Source organism: Loxodonta africana, chromosome 26 (assembly GCF_030014295.1).
Source record: "Loxodonta africana isolate mLoxAfr1 chromosome 26, mLoxAfr1.hap2, whole genome shotgun sequence".
NCBI lineage: Eukaryota > Metazoa > Chordata > Mammalia > Proboscidea > Elephantidae > Loxodonta > Loxodonta africana.
Window position 1 is genome coordinate 38,433,897 of NC_087367.1, and position 20,203 is coordinate 38,454,099.

A 20,203-nucleotide genomic window follows, 5' to 3' on the forward strand; every position below is an offset into this window, starting at 1 on the left:
GCATTTTTTTTTTTTTTGAACTTTTACCACATATATATTGCTGGCAATTTTAAAATTGCCCAGATATTTCTTACCATATGTTTTGTCTTATACCTTTCTTATTTTCATTCAGCATTAGATTTTTTAGGTCAGTCTCTCCCATTACATATAAATATAGTTTATTCCTTTCATTCCTGTGCAGTGTTTTGTCATATGGATATATCGTATTTGTTCCATTCCCCTAATGAGGAGCATTTAAATTTTCTCCAAATTTCTTATTATAAACTATACTTCCGTGAACCTGCTTGTATAAATCCCATTGGGCAGTACATGTGTGACAATCTATGAGATTTATTGAAGAAATGACATTGTTGAGGTCGTCTCAGGCAATGGACACTTTCATGCTTATCTGTTTTCTTTCTAGCTTCAAAAATGAGGTTCAGAAGCTAGATCTTCATATACTGTAGGGTTATTTGAAAAATAAACATTTTCAGAACAGTGTAGACGCTGTTATTAAATTATGTGTGTTTTAAATGGTGTGAATTCTAATAGGAATCACACAAACTCTTTAATCGTGATTGTATCTGGGGAGTGAAATTAGAAGGATGAGGGAAGACGAAGGAAGGATTTTTTGTTTTTTACACTATTTACAGTTTTTATAGTGGGCATTGATTTTACAATAAAAGTAATTAAAGTTATTATATAGTTTTTAAAATATGAAACTCCCAGTTGCTCCTCAGTCTCCCTGCCTTTGCATGGGAGACCTAAGAGGAGAGGCCACCTGGCTCTCCTTGGGGAGAGCCAAGTGCTTTTCTTAGATACATCGACCCCAATGAAGAGATCGTTGTGATCCTCATGTTCCATGTAACTAATTCTGATTTTTTTCCCTATGTTAAATTTTCTGATTATGAGTTTTTACTTTGTGATATCTAGTGCCCTGGGTTTCTAGTCTGCTGGAGACTACTTTCTTAACCATTTGTTGCCCAAGACTAGCCAGGAAGTGGTGGATTTGGGATTCATACACAGGTCTGCTAACACCAAACCCCTTACTTTTCACCACTTGACTATCATTACCTCTGATGGAAGTGTGTTTACAAGTGGGTGGTTTGGAGATGAACACAAAATAGAGAACCACTAACCTTAATAATTCAGTCCAAGTAATTACATGCAGTCCCTGCATTACAAACATCGGCCTTAATAGAGAACACCTTTTGTCCTTAAATATTACGTAAATGTGCCCTAACTTTGAAATGACTGAACCAACCCCTAGTGGCAACAAATTGTTCATCACAGTCACCTTCTCTTGCTGCACTTGCAGCTTTTAAATCGTTGAAAAGGCTTTGAACCTTTTCTTGCACTAAAACAAAACACCCATTGCCGTTGAGTCCATTCGAACTCATAACAGCCCTGTAGGACAGAGTAGAACTGCCCCATAGGGTTTCTGAGGAGCAGCTGGTGGAGTCACACTGCCAACATTTTGGTTAGAAGCCAAACTCTTAAGCACTGTACCACCAGGACTCCTCTTGCACTAAAAAAAACCCAATTAAAGTAAGACTAAATAAGAATCATATGCACCTGTTCTGATTTATCTACGAATTCGACCTAAAGGCACAGTTAGGAATGGATCTCGTTCATAACCCAGGGACCTCCTGTACAATATTGTTTGTTACAGTAAGGCATGACTTGGCCCTCACAAATGAACTCTTAAACTATTTCAAGTTAAGATTTTAGTTTTTTGTTTTTTTTTTTACAGAATATCTTAGAATTATTAACCCTAGTGGTAAGACAAGAAAATCAATCTCTAAAATACTGGTGGAATTTTTATTTTGAAAAAGTGATTGCATAACTTTCATAACTTTTTCAGCATGATGAGAAATTGGTATTAGAGAACCTAATTATAAATATGTACAATAATTCTATCAACCTAATTAATTTAATACAATATACCACCTATCTGCTCCTGGTGCCCATCCCCATGTGAAGTCTTCAGCTTCTTGTTGTGGTCACGTTGGTGCAGGGAACGTGAACATGTAACCGCGCAGCCCAAGAGAGCCGCTGTGTTTCACTAAGTTAGTATTTGACAGTTTACCAGGAAAGGACCTTTTTCTGCCACAAGTTGGTGAGTGACTTCCTCTGTTTTCATTTCTTTCAGCGATGAAGAACTCTCTCAATACCTTTTACAGCTGGTGCAGGTGTTGAAATACGAGCCTTTCCTGGACTGCGCCCTCTCTCGGTTCCTGTTAGAAAGGGCGCTGGCTAACCGGAGGATCGGGCAGTTTCTGTTCTGGCATCTGAGGTGAGGCCCTTATTGCTCAGTTCGAGCCCACCGTGTACTTTAGTAAACGTGAATTAGGGTAACACAGGACATTTAATACAGTAGTCAGCTGCTTTTGTGGATTTTGAACCTTCTTTAACATTTAAATTGTTTTAGTGTCTTCTATTTCTTGATACCCAACTCTTGATTTTCATGATTTGGCAAAGTAGTTCAGGTGAATGTCCCTCCATGCCTGCTTGGCTTTTAACTGGAAATAATAATGGCTATATTGCTGTTTTCCAGTAAGGTGTGCATGTTGCTTTAATATATTTGGACTCTATGTAGATATAGTTGTTTCTTCCAAAAGGTTATAGGTAGTATCATCATCATTGCTACTGGTGGGTAAAGACAGCAGTAATGGGTAAAGACAGCAATTTTATTTTCAGCTTCTTAATTAAGAGACCATTTTCAGATGTGCATATACCTTATTTCACCAAATTTGCATAGGTATAAAGCCAGGAAGAAAAATTTAAGCTGTTCTGATGTTTCCAAGGAAAATCATACCCTACCCATTTCTGAGTGTGTACTCAGACATTTTTGTTTCTCAACTGTCCTTCGAGTATTGAAACTAATACTGGTCAGGAAAAAAAATTCTTCTTTTTGCTAAGCTTAACAAAAATAAGATCTAAAATATCTGTTGCTAATTTTAGGAGTTCTGTTTCTGAATATTGGTTCCCTTATTATTCGTAGAGTTTTTCTTATTTTTAACTTGTGTTCTTTTCCCATCAAGTTTAGTCTCCTTACTTGTAAACCCCTCGGGGAGTAACAAATAAGATTGTATTTTCTTTTTTCAAATGTATATACCATTCTTTAAGTGAGAAAAAAAGTGACAAATTGAGTCATTAGTCAATTGTGTGATTTCAGTGCTATTCATAGACCTCTGTATTTCAGCTTTGTCTTTAAGTTGGTAGAATTACCTTTGCTCTCCAAAAGGCAAATCAAGCGAGAAGAGAAAATTTCGGACTTCTTGAAATAAAGACAACTAATTATAAAATCTTTGATAATTTTTCAAACCCTTAAGTATTTTTAGATTTAAAGAATTAAAAGATTGACCATCTTGTTAATAATTATGCACAGCATATATATGACAAACATATGGCACCATATATTTATTTCATAGTAGAATAAAGTCAGTTTTCTTATGTGGTGATCTGAAGTGTTTGATAAACAATTTTAATATTATTAACTTACTACAGGTCAGAAGTACACATCCCTGCTGTCTCAGTACAATTTGGTGTCATCCTTGAAGCATACTGTCGGGGAAGCGTAGGCCACATGAAAGTGCTTTCCAAGCAGGTATCAGCTTGTTTTAATATAATGTTCAATTTGGCACATGGTGTTCAGTAAATTGTACCAAATGCTGTTTCTCCCATCACGTTATTTCTTTAAATTTATTTTTGTTGTTGAGAATACACACAGCAGAACAGGTAAGATTCAACAGTTTCTACTTCATCACATTATTTAATGGTTTCGGTAACTGAACCTGATCAACACATGCTTTTATTAGAATATAAGTGAAGAAATAAAGCTTCAACAAATTAGCAGAAGAACATTAACTGGATGCTACCTGAAAAATAATAGTCAAGATTCCTTCTATTTTATACATTAATACAATAAAATTTTAATAGAATATACCTGTTTCCAGAACCAAACCTGTTGCTGTTGAGTCGATTCCGATTCATACCAACCCTATAGGACAGAGTAGAACTGCCCCGTAGGGTTTCCAAGGCTGTAACCTTTACAGTAGCAGACTGCCACATCTTCCTCACACGGAACAGCTGATACATTCGAACCGCCGACCTTTTGGTTAGCAGCTGAGCACTCTAACCACTGCACAACCATGCCTCCTTATATATACCTGCTTAGACATGTTTAATTGATGGGTTTGGTGGTGATGGAACGATGGCCACAAAATCTTTAGATTCTGTTTCCTCATTTCCAGTTAATATATAAATATATATGATTCATGTTTTGCCACTTCTTTAGACTAAGATTTTGAGAACTAAGTTCATAGGTGTTATAGTTCCTAGAATTGAGAATACTGAAGCTGCTTTTTCAAACTATATGTACATGCCTGAAATTGTGATACAATCCCCCAGTTCCTCATCATTACCTATATAGTCCCCGTGTACTAATCATCGCAAATTATGAGACGTTACTGATGATAAATAGGTAAGTTATTAGATGCTCACCATGTGCCAGGGATCATACTAAGCATCTTAAGTACGTTATCTTGTTTTACCTTTCTGTAATGTGCCAAAGTAATCAGTATTATCTACATTTGACAGAGGGAGAAACTGAGGCTCAGAGAGGTTAAGTAACTTGCCTAAAGACCCACAACTAATAAAAAAAACTAATAAGTGATAGCATTTAATTTCAAGCCTGTGTCTGTCTAACTCTGTAGCTAAAGCTGTTTTTATTATACTAGGAATTTTCAAACCGTTTTAACAGCATAACTCTCTTTTTTAATCGAAAGTTATGCATAACTCCAATATATAAAATAGGCAACAGTGTCATTTTAACACTATAAATATATTTTTAAAGGTAAAATAAAACATAAGCCAAATAAGAGGGCTCCTGGGGCTCATTTACTGAACATAGCATTTTAGAATTTGGAGTTTTGCTGACAATTGCAGTCTCAGTGTCCAGTTTATTTCTGTATTTTGTTTTGGTTTCATAATGTTGAGAAAATCCTCGTTTAGACAGGTTTCTGTAAACAGTAATTTTTTTTTTTTTTAATAGCTTACTTGCAAGTGTAAAGCATAGCCATGGCCCAGGCTTGGTTTGCTGGTGGGTCCTTGGTCACCTTGAAGGGTGGGATGAGAATATTTTTGCCACCAAAAGAAGTCAACCCAGCATTCCAACTTCTCTGTGTTTGAGTTCTTCTCTTGCCTATGCCAACAACCTGCTCTTGTTCTTTAGCAAAAATTTTTCCTGATCAAGTATTACCTAACCTAACACCAGTTGGTTTTCTTCGTGGTTTAATACATATATGCCAGGGTTTGTGTTAGGCACTGGTGATGTGAAGTCAAATTAGCTATTGTCTCTGCAATCAAGGAGTTTATAATTCACAGAGCAGGTGTACAAATCAATGATAAAGTATTATGATAGAAGTATCATTATGGAAGCGCAAAGGAGAGGCACCTAGTCTAGCCCTGGGTATTAAGACTTCTCATTAAGGAAGTGACACTTGTGGTGGTTTTTTTTTTAAAAGGTTCAGTTGGTATTAGCTAGATGGAGGGAGACTGCATTTCTAATAGAGAAGAAATCACAGGTGTTGTTCAGCACTGATGAAAGTATTGGGGGAAATTATCAACTTCTTTGAGTCTAGGCCTATGGATGACTGTTGAAGAAATGAGCCCACAGGTTTATTGGCTAGTTTACTGTGATGGGGTAAACATCAGAGCACAAGTGTATGTGACTGGTAGGTATTAACGGGTTAGTTTCATCTAGCTGATATAACGTAAACCAGTATGTTCAATCTACTTAGACTCAAATTTTCCATAGTATTAAAAGGTCTCTCCTAGGCTTTGCTTTTTGGTGCGTTATTTTTGCCTTGTGGCAAAGGCTCCCCTATCTTGCAAGCTCTTCTAACTTGTCCATATCATTTGAAGGCCTTTTGTTTTCCCACCCCTAACTTCCATTCACTCCTGTACCTCTCTGGTATTCCATCCAGTTTTTATATCAGATTCCTATAATAGTTCTCAGTTCTACTACACTTTTCCAACTCATTTCCATTATCAGAAGAAACCCATAGGCTTCCATAAGATCTTTTTAATACTTGGGATTTTTCATTGATGTTAAAACAATTCACTCTGATCCTACTGTGGAAAGCCCAGTAATGATGGTAATAAGAGCTACATATATTCAGTACTTAATAATGAGTCATTTATTCATCACAACAATATAATAAGATAAATACTGTTATTCCCCTTAATTTTATAGACACTAAAATATATCTCCCCCATGAGCCTGTCGGTTTGTTGTTCTATGGGGGCTTGCATGTTGTTGTGATGCTGGAAGCTATGCCACTGGTATTCAAATACGAGCAGGGTCACCCATGGCAGACAGGTTTCAGCTGAGCTTCAGACTAAGACAGACTAGGAAAATTCTGAAAAGAATTAGCCAGTGGAAACCTTATAAATAACAGCAGAACATTGTCTTGATATCATGCCCAAAGATGAGCCCCTCAGGTTGGAAGGCACTCAAAAGATGACTGGGGAAGACCTGCCTCCTCAAAGTAGAGTCAACCTTAATGACATGGATAGAGTCAAGCTTTTGGGACCTTCATTTGCTGATGTGGCACAATTCTAAACAAGAAGAAAACGGCTGTAAACACCCATTAATAATCAGAATGTGGAATGTACAAAGTATGAGTCTAGGAAAATTGAAAATCGTCAAAAATGAAAGGAAACCGACAACAGCACCTAGCAACAACAACAAAATATATCTCACATCTGTCCATGTCTTGGTGTTTATGGCCACCATACTAGTCCAAACATTATCCTCCCTCACCTGGACTTCCTCATTAACCTCCTGATTATGCTCCTTATTACCATTGTTGCTCCTCCCTCCACATTCTGTACACAGCAGGTAATTTTTTTTTTTAAATAATTTTATTTTTGTTGTCATTGAAAATATACATAACAAAACATAGACTGATTTAACATTTTCTACATATACACAATTCATGACATTGATTACATTCTTCAAGTTGTGCAACCATTCACACCCTCCTTTCACAGAGAGTTGTTCCTCCCCATTAACATAAACTCACTGCCCCTAAGTTTCCTATCTAATCTTTCAAGTTGCTTTTGTCAGTTTGATGCCATATAGATAGATCTTTAAAAAGCACAATGATCAAGGCATTCATTACTAGTTAAGCTAAACTATTGTTTGGTTTTAAGAAGAATTCAGAGGATATTTTTGGTTTAAGATTTAAAGATTATCTCAGGGCAGTAGTTTCAGGGGTTCATCCAGCCTTCATGGCTCCAGAAAGTCTGGATTCCATAAGGATTTGAAATTGTGTTCAGCATTTCCCCCTGTTTGGTCAGGATTCTACTATAGAATCTTTGATCAAAATGTTCAGTGATGGTAGCTGGGCACCATCCATTTCTTCTGGTTTCATGGCAGAGGAGGCAGCTTTTCATGGAGGCAATTAGCCACACATCCATTTCTTCCTCCTATCCCTAACTCTCCTTCTTCTGTTGCTCCAGGTGGATACAGACCAATTGTTGTGCCTTGGATGGCCGCTTGCAAGCTTTTAGGACCCCAGGCACTATGCAACAAACTAGGAGGGTTTAGAACAGAAGCACTAAACACTTCATTTGGCCAATTAACTGGGATGTCCCATGAAACATGACCCTTAACCTCCAAACCAAGGAATCAAATCCCATGAGGTGTTTGGCTGTACATAAGCAGCCTCAGCAGCTACTCTGTGTGTGTGTGTTGTACATACATCTGTCCCACAACTTTTGCCAGTTCAGCTTTTTACAGGTGTACAACTTAACTGACAGCAATTAAAATAATCAGCTGTGCAACCTTACCTTTAATTGATGTGATTTTAATCTTTTAAAGATGTATGTTGTATTATACCATTTCCCTCTTTAAATCTCTCTAATAATTTGTATTGCGTTGAGAATAAAACCCAAACTCTGTACCAAGGCCTATAACACCCGCTTGATCAAGTCCCTACTTGTCCAACTTCATCATGTGACCATTTTCTACTGCACTCACGTGATCCAGTTACACTGGATATTTTTTTGGTTCTCTGGGAGCCTCATCTTGACTTTTATTACAATAAAGGGGTAATGTATGTATAAGCAAAATGTCCTTACTCTTTTTTTTTTTTGACTGATGCATAGAAGACGACGACTGTATCTTTACATGGCAGTTTTTGTTAGCACTGTAAACCTATAAAAAGGCAAGGTGTTGAAACAAAGTATTTGACTTATGGCTATGGGGGTGTTCAGGACACTGTCCAGGAAATGGATAGCAACAAAATTAGAGATGGGGCATGAAAATTCCCAAGTGTACAAACATGGAAGAAATTCAAATTTGAAATACTTCAAAATGTTCCTGTTTGCCTAGCCCAGTTTTCTTTTTGTTCCCTTGTCACCAGTGTTTGTACAGTTCCTGAAATTGTTGAGAAGCGGAGTGTCTGTGGTTTTTACAGATGGCTAACTTGGCAAGCCTCAGCCACCTCAATTTTATCATCAAGCTGCTTAGAATCTTCCCAGTTTCCGGTTGAGTGAGGCCTCAGCCTATCTGTAGAACCTGCATGCTTGAATTTACCTCCCTACAGAGTCTTAGTGGTTCCCTTGCAAAGAACCAGAGTTCTAAAATGAAAACATGGTGTAAAATCCATCTCCTGCTTATGGAGATTCAAGTCATGGTGTGTGGTATTCATTATGTTTGTAATATAATTATAATAATAATATAATATAATATAATATCATAATATAACATAACATAATATAATATAATATAATACATAATATAACATAATATAAAAAAATCCATTGCGGTCAAGTCAATTCCAATTCATAGCAACCCTATAGGACAGAGTAGAACTGCCCATAGGGCTCCCAAGGCTGTAATCTTTATGAAAGCAGACTAACACATCTTTCTCCCGCGGAGCAGCTAGTGGGCTTAAGCTGCTGACCTGTCAGTTAGTAGCTGAGTGCTTAACCACTGCGCCAATAGGGCTCCTCTGTTTAGTTCTGTTTTTATCATGTGTTTGTTCTAGTTTTAATAAAATAATGGTAAAATGTACCCCTGCTCCTACAGATTTATGGTTGGCCGATGCTGTTTCTCATGGAATTTTACACAATATGACATGAAAGTTATCAAATAATAAATAAAGCATAATGGCTTTGATTCAGTTGGCCATTGTTGATCCCCTTTTACCTTTTATGTAAGTGTTGATAACCAAAGTTAACTCTTTATAAAAGTAAGTACTTCAGGAGTCAACAAGTAGTAATTTAGACTTGGACAACACATGCCATATCTCTATTCGTGTTTATTTTATTATACAGTAATCCATTATAACTGCTATTATTGGAAGGAGATGGCACACAAGTATGATGACAAGAAGTAGCTGTTGAGGTTGAATGTCAGAATCCCGAGGCTTACTTCTACATAGGTTTCCTATGGAATGGTTCAGATTACTGAGTTTTCAAATTGTTATTCAGTGAGCTGCAGAGTTCTGAGGAGTTTGCTTCATACTTCTTAAATATCCACAATCTGTGTCCCTTTCCTTTTCTGTAATATATAAGATTTCATTCAAGAAAAGGCTTAAAGAAAGTTTGAAAATGGTACTTTAAGCAACAAGTGATAAAAATAAGTTATTTTATTCTATATGTAAAATTGTTGCCATCTGTCAAAGAACTGTTTTACTTTAGCTGGGTGTTGTGTGTGTGTGTGTATTGGGGGAGGGTGGTTATTGATTAATACAATCACATGATACTACATTACATTATTTTTAACCACAAATGAATGTTGGGGTGGGGGAAATGTGTTTTTCAGGTTGAAGCACTAAATAAGTTAAAAACTTTAAATAGTTTAATCAAACTGAATGCAGTGAAGCTAAACAGAGCCAAAGGGAAGGAGGCCATGCACACCTGTTTAAAACAGAATGCTTACCGGGAAGCCCTCTCTGACCTACAGTCGCCTCTGAACCCATGTGTCATCCTCTCAGAACTCTAGTAAGTGTCTGTGCTCTGCTCAGTGAATCTCCCATGAAAATAGCAAAGCAGAAAGGACTTTCAAGTCACTGCCTCTGGGAGCAGTAGGCCCAGCTGTTGACCCCATTAAGTAGAATATAATTAATGAAGGAAAATCTGAAAGTCCTCAAAGGCTATGCTTGTGTTCAGTAGAATGTATCCCGACCAGCTAAATTTACCTCTGGAGTTAATGGAAATTATTGCAAGTATATGTAAATATGTATATTTAGAATTTTCTATATTATTGGTTTCTAATAGTTGAGAATCAGATACAAGCAAAATGTTGGAAACCATATTAAATGATTTAGTAGTTGACTTTTCTTTTTTAAAATAAGATCTGGAATGAACTTATTTCTTACTTTCTCATTCCCTACAGAAGTAATAATGGAAAAGTAATGTGTATTCTGTATTATATCAATATTGATCCCTTCCTCTTTAAGAAATCAAGAATGATCTCATAATATTAATCCAAACATACGTTCAGATTTTTTTTATTCACCAAATGTAATAATACAGAGTTTATAAAGCCTAGGAGAGGAGGGATTTTTAGTGAAGATAGTGAGGACAGACCTGGGGTTTTTAGTCCAGCCGCTCTGGCCTCAGTGCTTGCCAGCCAAGGCTACCAGGACCAAATGCTCTAGCTTTGGCTGCTTGCAGACCATAAAAGAACAGGTAGGGGCTTTTCCCAAGCCTAGTATCTCAGGGCAAAGTTAACGGTTTTGCCATATATTTAAACTGAAATCAGCTAAATTTCACCTTGTTTGATTTCAGTGTTGAAAAGTGCAAATACATGGATTCCAAGATGAAGCCTTTGTGGCTGGTGTACAACAACAAAGTGTTTGGTGAGGATTCAGTCGGAGTGATTTTTAAAAATGGTGATGGTAAGTACTAAGGCTTTTACAGAGCCAAATTCCCTAGTGTAGTTATTAAAAGGAATTAAGTGAGGTATCAGCAGTAAATGTGCTTAAATAATGTGTACTTACAACTTCTTTAAAAAAAATTTATACTGTTTTGCTAGCCATTTAATCACTTGACCATACAAATGTCATTATGTGGGTACCACTGCTTTCACACCTCTGTTACCTGGAAATTACCCTTGGATTTGATGATAAATAAAATCAACTATTACATATATTTTGTGGAGCTGTGAGGCAGTGACTTCATGCAGTTTTTAAGAACTTCTTGTGTATCCTTAGAAGCAAACAGGGAAGAAATAATTAGTGATATGAATTGTATGGAAGCTGTAATAGAAATGATACTAGCATCTACTGTAGTAGCTAGAGGGTTGCAATGAGTCAGAATCAGTTCCAAGGCAGTGGGTTTTTTTGGTTTACAGTAGCTTATACATGGTAAGAATTTTTTTTTTTTCTACTTAATTTCAGAAATACTGTTATAGGGACATGCTAACCAGCCAGCCTAATATTTGATATGATGATTATAGTAAATATTAAAATATTGAAAAAAATTTAAAAAGTGTTTGTCAGTGGTTTTAGTTAATTCTGACTGAATCAAGCAAAACTTGAGTTAATGAGTTATTAGGCATAAAATGGAAAACACTTATATTGAACCAATTTTTTTCTTTTAGATTTACGACAGGATATGTTGACACTTCAAATGCTGCGCCTGATGGATCTACTCTGGAAAGAAGCTGGTCTAGATCTTCGGTGAGATTTCTAGTGAATTTATTTTTAATTCTAATGTATTCCTCCCATAGCAAAATTTCTAAAACATTATGCTGATTCCATTCCTCCTGCTGTTATTATTAATTGTTGTTCACAGTAATATTTATATAGTTCTTTACAGTGTACAGTGTACTTTCAAGTACATTATCTTACTTAAATCTCATCAGGTCTAAAGATCTCTTTAAAGTGTTAAAAAGCAAAGATGTCACTTTAAGGACTAAGGTGCACCTAACCCAAGCCATGGCATGCAAAAGCTGGACAATGAATAAGGAAAACGAAAGAAGAATCGATGCCTTTGAATTATGGTATTGGCAAAGAATATTGAATATTGCCAGAAGAACAAACAGACCTGTCTTGGAAGAAGTACAGCCAGAATGCTCCTTAGAAGCAAGGATTGAGAGACTACATCTCACATACTTTGGACGTATTATCAGGAGGGACCAGTCCCTGGAGAAGGACATCATGTTTGGCAAAATAGAGGGTCATCAAAAAAGAGGAAGACCCTCAATGAGATGGATTGACACAGTTGCTGCAACAAAGGGCTCAACCATAACAGTGACTATGAGGATGGTGCAGGACCAGGCAGTGTTTCATGCTGTTGTACGTACAGTAGCTATGAGTTGGAACCAATTCAATGACACCTAACAACAACAACAGGTTTAAAGCTGTACATGTGACTCAGATTCCAGAAAGCAGCAGTAGGTCTGAATTTACAGTAAGGCCTGGACAGACAGTAAGAGTCACATTCCAATCTATAGTTTTGAAGATGCTCTTGGGGGAGGGTACATTGGTTGTCATGGCAGTAACAAGGCCAGAGAAGGGCCTGTGCCTCTTCTCACTTAGCTTAGGTTATATAATTTTTCATGCATACAGTTGTTCATAGTATTCCCTTATAGCCCTTTTATTTCTAAATTTTGTCAACTTCTAAGAGCAATCTTTTGGATTAATTCTCTCTATTGTTTTTTCTACTCTCTGTTTCCACTCTAATATTTGTTCTTCCTTGCTTGCTTTTCATTTAGTTTAGTCTTTTTCTAATTTCTTAAGGTGAAAGTTTAAGTTACTGATTTGAAATCTTCTTTAATATAGATGCTTAGCTATAAAGCATCTGTATTACTACATCCCATAACTTTTGTGTGTTTTGTTTTCATTTTCATTCTTCTCAAAGTATTTTCTAATTTCTCTCGTGATTTGTTTTCTTTGACTTACTGGTTATTTCAGAGTGTGTTGTTTCACTTCCACATATTTTTGAGTTTCTCAAAGTTTTTTTCTGTTCCCCATTTCTAATACCATTCCATTGTGGTCAAAGAACACACTTTATCTCATTTCTGTTTTCTTATATTTATTGAGTCTTGTTTTATAGTCTAAGATACAGACTATCCTAGAGAGCTCCTTGTGCGCTTGAGAAGGATGTGTGTTCCACTATTGTTCGGTGGGGTGTTCTATAGATTTCTATTGGGTATAGTTGGTTTTTAGTGTTGTTAAAGTCTTCTTTTCCCTTGTTGGTCAACTATTTGTTCTGCCTTACACTGAACAATGGGTATTGAAGTCTTCAGCTGTTATTGTTAAATTATCTATTTCTCCCTTCATTTCTGTCAGTTCTTGTTTTATGTATTTTATGCTCTGTTATTTGGTGTGTGTGTATGTGTATATATATTTACAATTATTATGTCTTCTTGATTGGTTAAATCTTTTATTCTTATAAAAATGTCCTCTGTCTCTAAGTACCAATTTTTTCTTAAAGTCTGTTTTTTCTAATATTAATATAGCCACTCCATTTCTCTTTGGTAACTGTTTGCTTGGTATATCTTTTTCCATTCTTTTTATTTCAACCTAATTGTGTCTTTGAACCTAAGGCATGTATCTTACAGCCAGCATATAGTTGGATCATGTTTTTAGTACATTTCTGCCTTTCAGTTAGAAAGTTTAATCCTTTTACATTTAATATAATTACTGGTAATATAGGATTTACATCTGCCATTTTGCTATTTGATTTCTATGTACCCTGTATCTTTTTTTTTTTTTTTCCTTTTTTTGTTTCTCTGTTCTTCATTATTGTATCTTTTCCTTATTTGTTACCCTGGGAATTAAAATTAACATCTTAAATTATAGCATCTACTGAAATACAGCATCTAGTTCAGATTAATAATACTTAATTTTTCCCCTTTTTGTTATTATCATGCAAATTAATTTTTTACATTGTATGCCTGTAAGCAAAGATATATAATTACTACTTCATGTGGGTATCTTTTAAATTAGATAGGAGAAAAAAAGTTATAAACAAAAAATACATTCATATTATCTCTTAATATTTACTTATGTAATTACCTTTACTGGTGCTCTTTATTACTTCATGTGGATTTAAGTTACTGTTTAATGTTCTTTCATTTTAGCCTGAAGGACTTTCTCTAGTATTTGTTGTAGAGCAGTTGTGCTAGCAACGAATTCTTACAGTTTTTGCTTATTTGGGAATGTTTTAATTTCTCCTTCACTTTTAAAGGATTGTTTTGCTGGATAATGAATTATTTTTTGACAGTTTTTTTTCTTTTCAGCACTTTGGATATTTCATCCTACTAGCTTCTGGCCTCCATTGGCTGCCAGGCTACTTGTGTTCACTCTGATTATGGTCTGTTGCTTTTCACTGCTATCACAGAGCTGGAAATAGGAGGATAAGACTAAGTCATGATAAAATGCTACAGAACTCACTGTCCTTTCCAAGATTCAGCCATGTTTCTTTGATAAACGTTCCTCAGATTGCTTTAGCATTTGTTTTATTTCCCAGATTCTGAAATATTGATTCTGCCAGTTTTTGCCAGTATTCTTGCTGCTTTCATGGAAGAATGGATTTTCAGAGGTCATGGGTATAGAGTTTTAAGACCTAAATTCACAGTTGCTTTCCCTGGAAACCTTGAAGACATTGTTTCATTGTCTTCCAGCCTCTCTTGTTATTTTTAAGAAGTCTACTGTCAGTCTAATTATTGTACTTTAAAAGTATAGGTAATCTGTCTTTTTTCTCCTGATTGCAGAAAAAAAAATATTGCCTTTGCTATTCTGCAGTTTTGCTACAGTTTGACATTGTATGGATTTTTTAATTTATGCTTTTTTTCTCCATTTTCATTGTTCCTTTTCAATCAAAAAAGTCACATTTTTTAGTTCTACAAAATTTGTCCATTTCTTCAATATTGCAATTTTCTCACTCGTATACTCTTCTTCTGCAACTCCAGTAGATACATGTCGGGCCTTCTTGTTCTGTCCTCTTTGTCTCTTAACCTGTCTTCCATATTTCCTACCTTTTTATGTTTGTGCATTATTCTGGGTAGTTTCTTTTGTTCTGTCTTTATTTACTAATTGTCTCTTCAGTGGTGTCTAGTCTTCTGTGTATAAAATGTATTGTGTTTTCTTTTTTTGCTGCAGTGACTATTTTTACCTGAGTGTTTTACTTTGTTTTGATAGGCTTTTTCTTTTTTAATATTGTACTTTTCTTTCCCATGGTTTCTATTACATTTTGTCTCTTTCATTACCTAAGAAAGTCTCTCATATTGCTCTACTTTCATTCTCGAGGTAACTTTTTACCCCCATTTATCTGCTTAATTATTCACTTCCCTGTGTAGTTAGTATTTGGTTTTGAATTCATTATTGATGGAGATTGTGTTTTCTATGAGAATCTTATGCTCCCTGGGATATGGAAGGTCCCTTAAAAAATGAATGCATCTTGTTTGTGCTGCTGTCCAGTGTCTGTACACACATTCAGCCAGTTTTTATATTAACACTTTGCCTCCAGGCTCTCACACACCTCATGGGGAGTTTCTATTTAGATCTTATAAGAAAATGTGGCAAGGATTGAGTTTTTGCAATTTCATTAAACATTTTTTCCTTGCCTACTCAATGCCCAAGATAGGTGGCAAATTTTCATGTCACATCTGGTCAAGGAGCAGAAATTTTATTGTTCCCTTTTTATATGCTTCACAGCCCTTTTGGAGACCCAGCTTTGTGTAGGCTGTCAGGTTCAGATCCTGCCTTTCATGGGCCCAAGATCATGTCTCTTTTCTGGCGGATATTAAAACATCAGCCAAGTCTAGTGACTTCCTGAGCCACTGCTATGAGGAATCTCTATATTTCTGGGGCCCAGAGGTCTCCCTTTTTAGGTTTTAAAATGATAACTATTTATAAAAACTTTTCTGACTTATTTAATTATTCAAAAATTTGCTTGAAACAGCTGCTACTTATTGACTGAATCAGGCATTGTATTAGGTTCTGAAATACATAATGTTGTATAATCCTTACAACAGCTCTGTACAGTTGTGTTATTCCTTCTTATCAGATGAGAAAATTGAGACTCAAAATTATAAGCAATTTGTGAAAGATTACAAAAACGTTAAATAGTGGGGCCAGAGTTACATCCAGATCTGTTAGTCTTTAAAGTTAATGTTATTTCTATTATTTTATCAGCCTGTGTAAGTGAGGAAACAGTTATGGTTAGACATACCTGATAACTCTGTGTTTATTAAAATATCCTGATACCCAGCATGCCTAATTTTCTATTGATTCTCTTTCTCTTTTTTGGGGGGGGGGGGGCGGTGGAGAATTTTGCAGTCTTAGATCCTTACAGGATAAACTTTTCTAGTGCAGTTTAGGTAGAAAAATGTTTTGCTGTGGCTATGATTCCTTTCATGGAACTTGTAGATATGATTGGGAATAGGTAGATTATATTTCGTTTAATAAGGACCCTATGAACACTATTGGTTACAGATTTTTCCCTCTAAATTAGGAGGTGCTTCTAATTATTGGTGTTAGTTGGCAGTGAGTCGATTCCAACTCATATGGCAACCCCATGTGTGCAGACTAGAACTGCTCCATAGGGTTTTCAATGCTGTGACCTTTCAGAAACGGATTGCCTGTCTTCCTAGACACCTCTGGATGGCTTCAAATCGACAACCTTTTGGCAAGTAGTTGAGTGCTTACCCATTTGTACCACCCAAGGACTCCCGTACTTCCAATAAAACTGTGTAAAAATTGAAGTAGTAACTTTGGATAAGGTAGCAAGTATTTTGGTTCACCACTCATAAGAAATTCTGTATAGATAAGAGAAATGGGTCATTGTGAGAAACACCTGTCAGGGAACCATAAACTCATTGGGGTCAAGGCTGCCTGTTTTTGTAAATAGAGTTTTTTGGTCACACAGTCATATCCATTTGTTTATTATTTATGACTGGTTTTGTGCTATAACTGCAGAGTTGAATGGTGACCTAATAGTCTGCAGTACCTAAAATATTTACTGCCTGCCCCTTTCCAGCAAAAATTTGCTGACCCCTCCTATTAAGTAAACCTCCAAGAAAACATTTTTACGTGATTGATCCACAGAAGAGGGGAGGGGCAGGAAACTTGAAGGCTAGGCTAGTAACTCATTGGTTCTTTCCGAGGTACCACATAAAGTACACAGTGGGTCCTTCTGCTGAGAGCAGATTCAGGCCACATGATGAGTCTTGTTTAGTTATAAAAGGCTAAGCTAAAGACTTTTTCATCAGCCTAACTGAAAATCTGAAACAAGTTCTTTTAGTTTTGATTCTTTTCATTTTATCCAAATATAAAGCACATTCAGCATCAAATGAAGCTTGTTGTGACCTCAGGCAAAGGGAGGCAGGCGCATATGGGAGCACTAGAAAAAACCTGTATCTGTCTGATGGGAGGCATTGTGTGTCTAACAAGAAAAAGGAACTTGTCTATCCAGTGGAATCTTTGCTGACTTTTTGACTTTTTGTACTCTGACCCCATGCTTAAAAAAATATGCAGGGCTTTAATTCTTTTGAGTTCATTTTTAAACTAATAACTTTTTCTCACCAAATCTTTTTTTATTGTTTCTATAAATATACGTGCTCCAGTGTTCCTATTGTGTTAGTTTTTCCTTTGGCCAGCTGTTCGGGTTAAACTGGGTCACGTAGCACACACTCTTTTAAGTTCAATTCCAAACCTTTGGTATCTTACACACATTACGAATATGATCAGAATATTTTAGTCCCTCTAGTAGTGCCATATTGACATGAATAAAAATGCATATTGCTCATTTTCATTATTCACTGGTGTCTTGTAATACTCTTATGGTATCTTTCATTTCAAATTAGAACATTTGTAAGTCATCAATATGTTAGGACATTCTGACCTCCTTTGGTCAATAAATAAGCAATCACCATTTTCTGTCAAATCCGATTGGTTGTCTATATGTAAATCTGCCTGACCTTTGGTAGGTTTGACAGTCCTACCCCTGAATACACACAAACACACGTGGCATCAATTTTTTTGTTCTTCTCCACTGGGACTTTACATCTGATTTGCACTAATGGAATATACTTCCTTTTAAGAGACCTACACAAAAGCTCTTTAATGACAATTGTGTCAGTAGCCTCAGAGGGTTGAAGGAAGAAGGTGGAAGTAAAGCAAGCATTAGGTAAAGCACTTAGATTTTCCTTCTGTGAAGGCAGTGGCAAAGGCACCACTTAGAATTGAGTGGACGCATTGAGTCGAGACTAGAGAAAGCCTGCTGCATAACTGTGCAGGGTGAGGATATGAGGCTTCCAACCCACTGCTGTAGAATTTCACTGTTGAATTCTTGCTTTAGTGTGAAAGATAAAAGTTGTTCCTTGGGTCAGAGAGTATGAGAAAGGAAGGTAAATACTACTGGCCTTTATAAGAAATATAGAAGTTGAGTGCAAAGGGGACCCAGATAAGATGGTCAGGCCCCCAAGAGTTTGTCCCCAGCTTGACTTCTGTCAAACTGTCTCTCTGACAAGGATGTTTTTTCCTTCCCATTGTGAGCATTTCATCCTCAAGACATTGAGTGCTTTCATCCTTGCTTGCTTTTGAAGAGGAAGTTGTTGGACTTGTGCCCAGTTTGACTGCAAGTCAGCCAGAGTGTTTTAACCTGGCAGTGTTTGCTTCACATGTGTTGTGTCACGATAAGGATAAGGAGTGTTGATAAAAAAACTTCCATGCTTCATAGCTAGCTACCTTTCTTATTGAGAGGTAAAAATTTTAAAGGCAAAATCAATTAATAATATTTGCAACCAAAATGACAAAAGGATAATGTTAGTATATAAAGAGCTCATAAGAAATCAGTAAGAAAAATGTTTATAAAACCCTAATAAATTGACAAAGAATGCAAATAGCTATTTTACAAAAGAAATCCTTAAAATGGCTAAGAGATGTGAGAATATGTTTATCTTCATTAGAGATCAGATAAGTGCAATTCAAAGTAAAATACCTATCAGTTTAACAAAGATTATTTTATTCGATAATCTCTTTTACAGACTGTGTTTTGATAGGCATTCTTATATGTCGCTAGTGAGAATATCAATTCTCATCTGACAGACTGCTGCCCTTTTTATATTTTCAGTCACCTCTCCTCAGAGTTGTTATCTCCAAAGAGTTTATGATTCACCTGAGGGGAGGCAAGACTTCAAATCAGGAAAAAGAGGTCGGCATACAGACCCACTGATGTCACATTAGTGCTCTATTTTAACCCTTTACTCAGTTGCCGTGAGCTGTAAAACATGGAGCCGTTCTTCATCCAAATCAAGCTTCATGTCCATGTTCATTTACACAGGAAGCTGCTGCCTGGAAGACCTGTTACTTAGTGATTCCAGAGACTTTATTCGGTTGAAGGGATGATTTTTGAGTCATACAGACCTAGTTTTAAGTCTTAGACATGCAACTTAGTTAAATCTGTGACTTTGCACAAGTTACTTGCATTACTCTTTTGTAGAATTGGGAATTTACCTTACAGGGATTTTGTTACTAAATTTGTCTATTTATTCAGAAATATTTATTGAACATCTACTTTGACACTTCAGCAAAGATTTGAAAGAGGTAGGAGTAAGCCACGTAGATATCTTGGGGAAGAATGTTCCAGGCGGAGAAAACAACATGTATAAAAAAGTGAGGGAGTGTTGTGTCTCATGTTTGAGGAACAGCAAAGAGGCCGGTAGCTGGGAACAAAGTGAGCAAGGGAAGAGTAGTAGGAGAGGTGAAGGGGACCAGATTGGATTAGGTCTTGTAAGCCATGGCAAAGATGCTGACTTTCTCTCCAAGGTGGGAAGCTATTGCAGAACCATCGATCAGGCAAGTGATACGATATGAGTACATTTTAAATGGATCATGTTAGCTGCTGCATTTAGAATAGACTGATGCAGAAGCAGCAGGGAGATCTGTCAGGAAACTTGAATCAGTGAGGTAAGAATTGATGGTTACTTGGTGGTAATAGAAAGAAGGGTGGAGATAGAGAAATACTGAGCTTCTGGAAACATTTTGAAAGAAAAAATTAAATGTTGAACATGAGACAAAGAGAGGAGTCAAGGATGACCTTAAGGATGTGGGCTTGAACAACTAGAAGGATGGAGTTGCCATTAACCAATATAATATTATAAATTAGCCAATTATGAATTAACCAATATAAATATATTATATTTATTATGTTATATTTAATAATATAACCAATATAATATTATAAATTAACC

At 36.2% G+C, this 20,203-nt stretch overlaps 2 protein-coding genes across 5 annotated transcripts in view; one reads left to right on the forward strand and one right to left on the reverse strand.

Moving 5' to 3' along the window:
* Positions 1–20,203, forward strand: part of PIK3CB (phosphatidylinositol-4,5-bisphosphate 3-kinase catalytic subunit beta) — a 205,861-nt gene that overhangs the window by 176,368 nt on the left and 9,290 nt on the right. For all 4 annotated transcript variants that reach the window (XM_064277249.1, XM_064277248.1, XM_023538797.2 and 1 more), the window contains 5 exons: positions 2,132–2,275; positions 3,490–3,589; positions 9,821–9,999; positions 10,789–10,898; positions 11,603–11,681. In XM_064277249.1, coding sequence (XP_064133319.1) covers positions 2,132–2,275; positions 3,490–3,589; positions 9,821–9,999; positions 10,789–10,898; positions 11,603–11,681 — 612 coding nt within the window. The remainder of the gene's footprint in view (positions 1–2,131; positions 2,276–3,489; positions 3,590–9,820; positions 10,000–10,788; positions 10,899–11,602; positions 11,682–20,203) is intronic.
* The window catches only part of FAIM (Fas apoptotic inhibitory molecule), a 136,479-nt gene that overhangs the window by 23,522 nt on the left and 92,754 nt on the right, over positions 1–20,203 (reverse strand). The gene's annotated exons all lie outside the window — the stretch shown is intronic.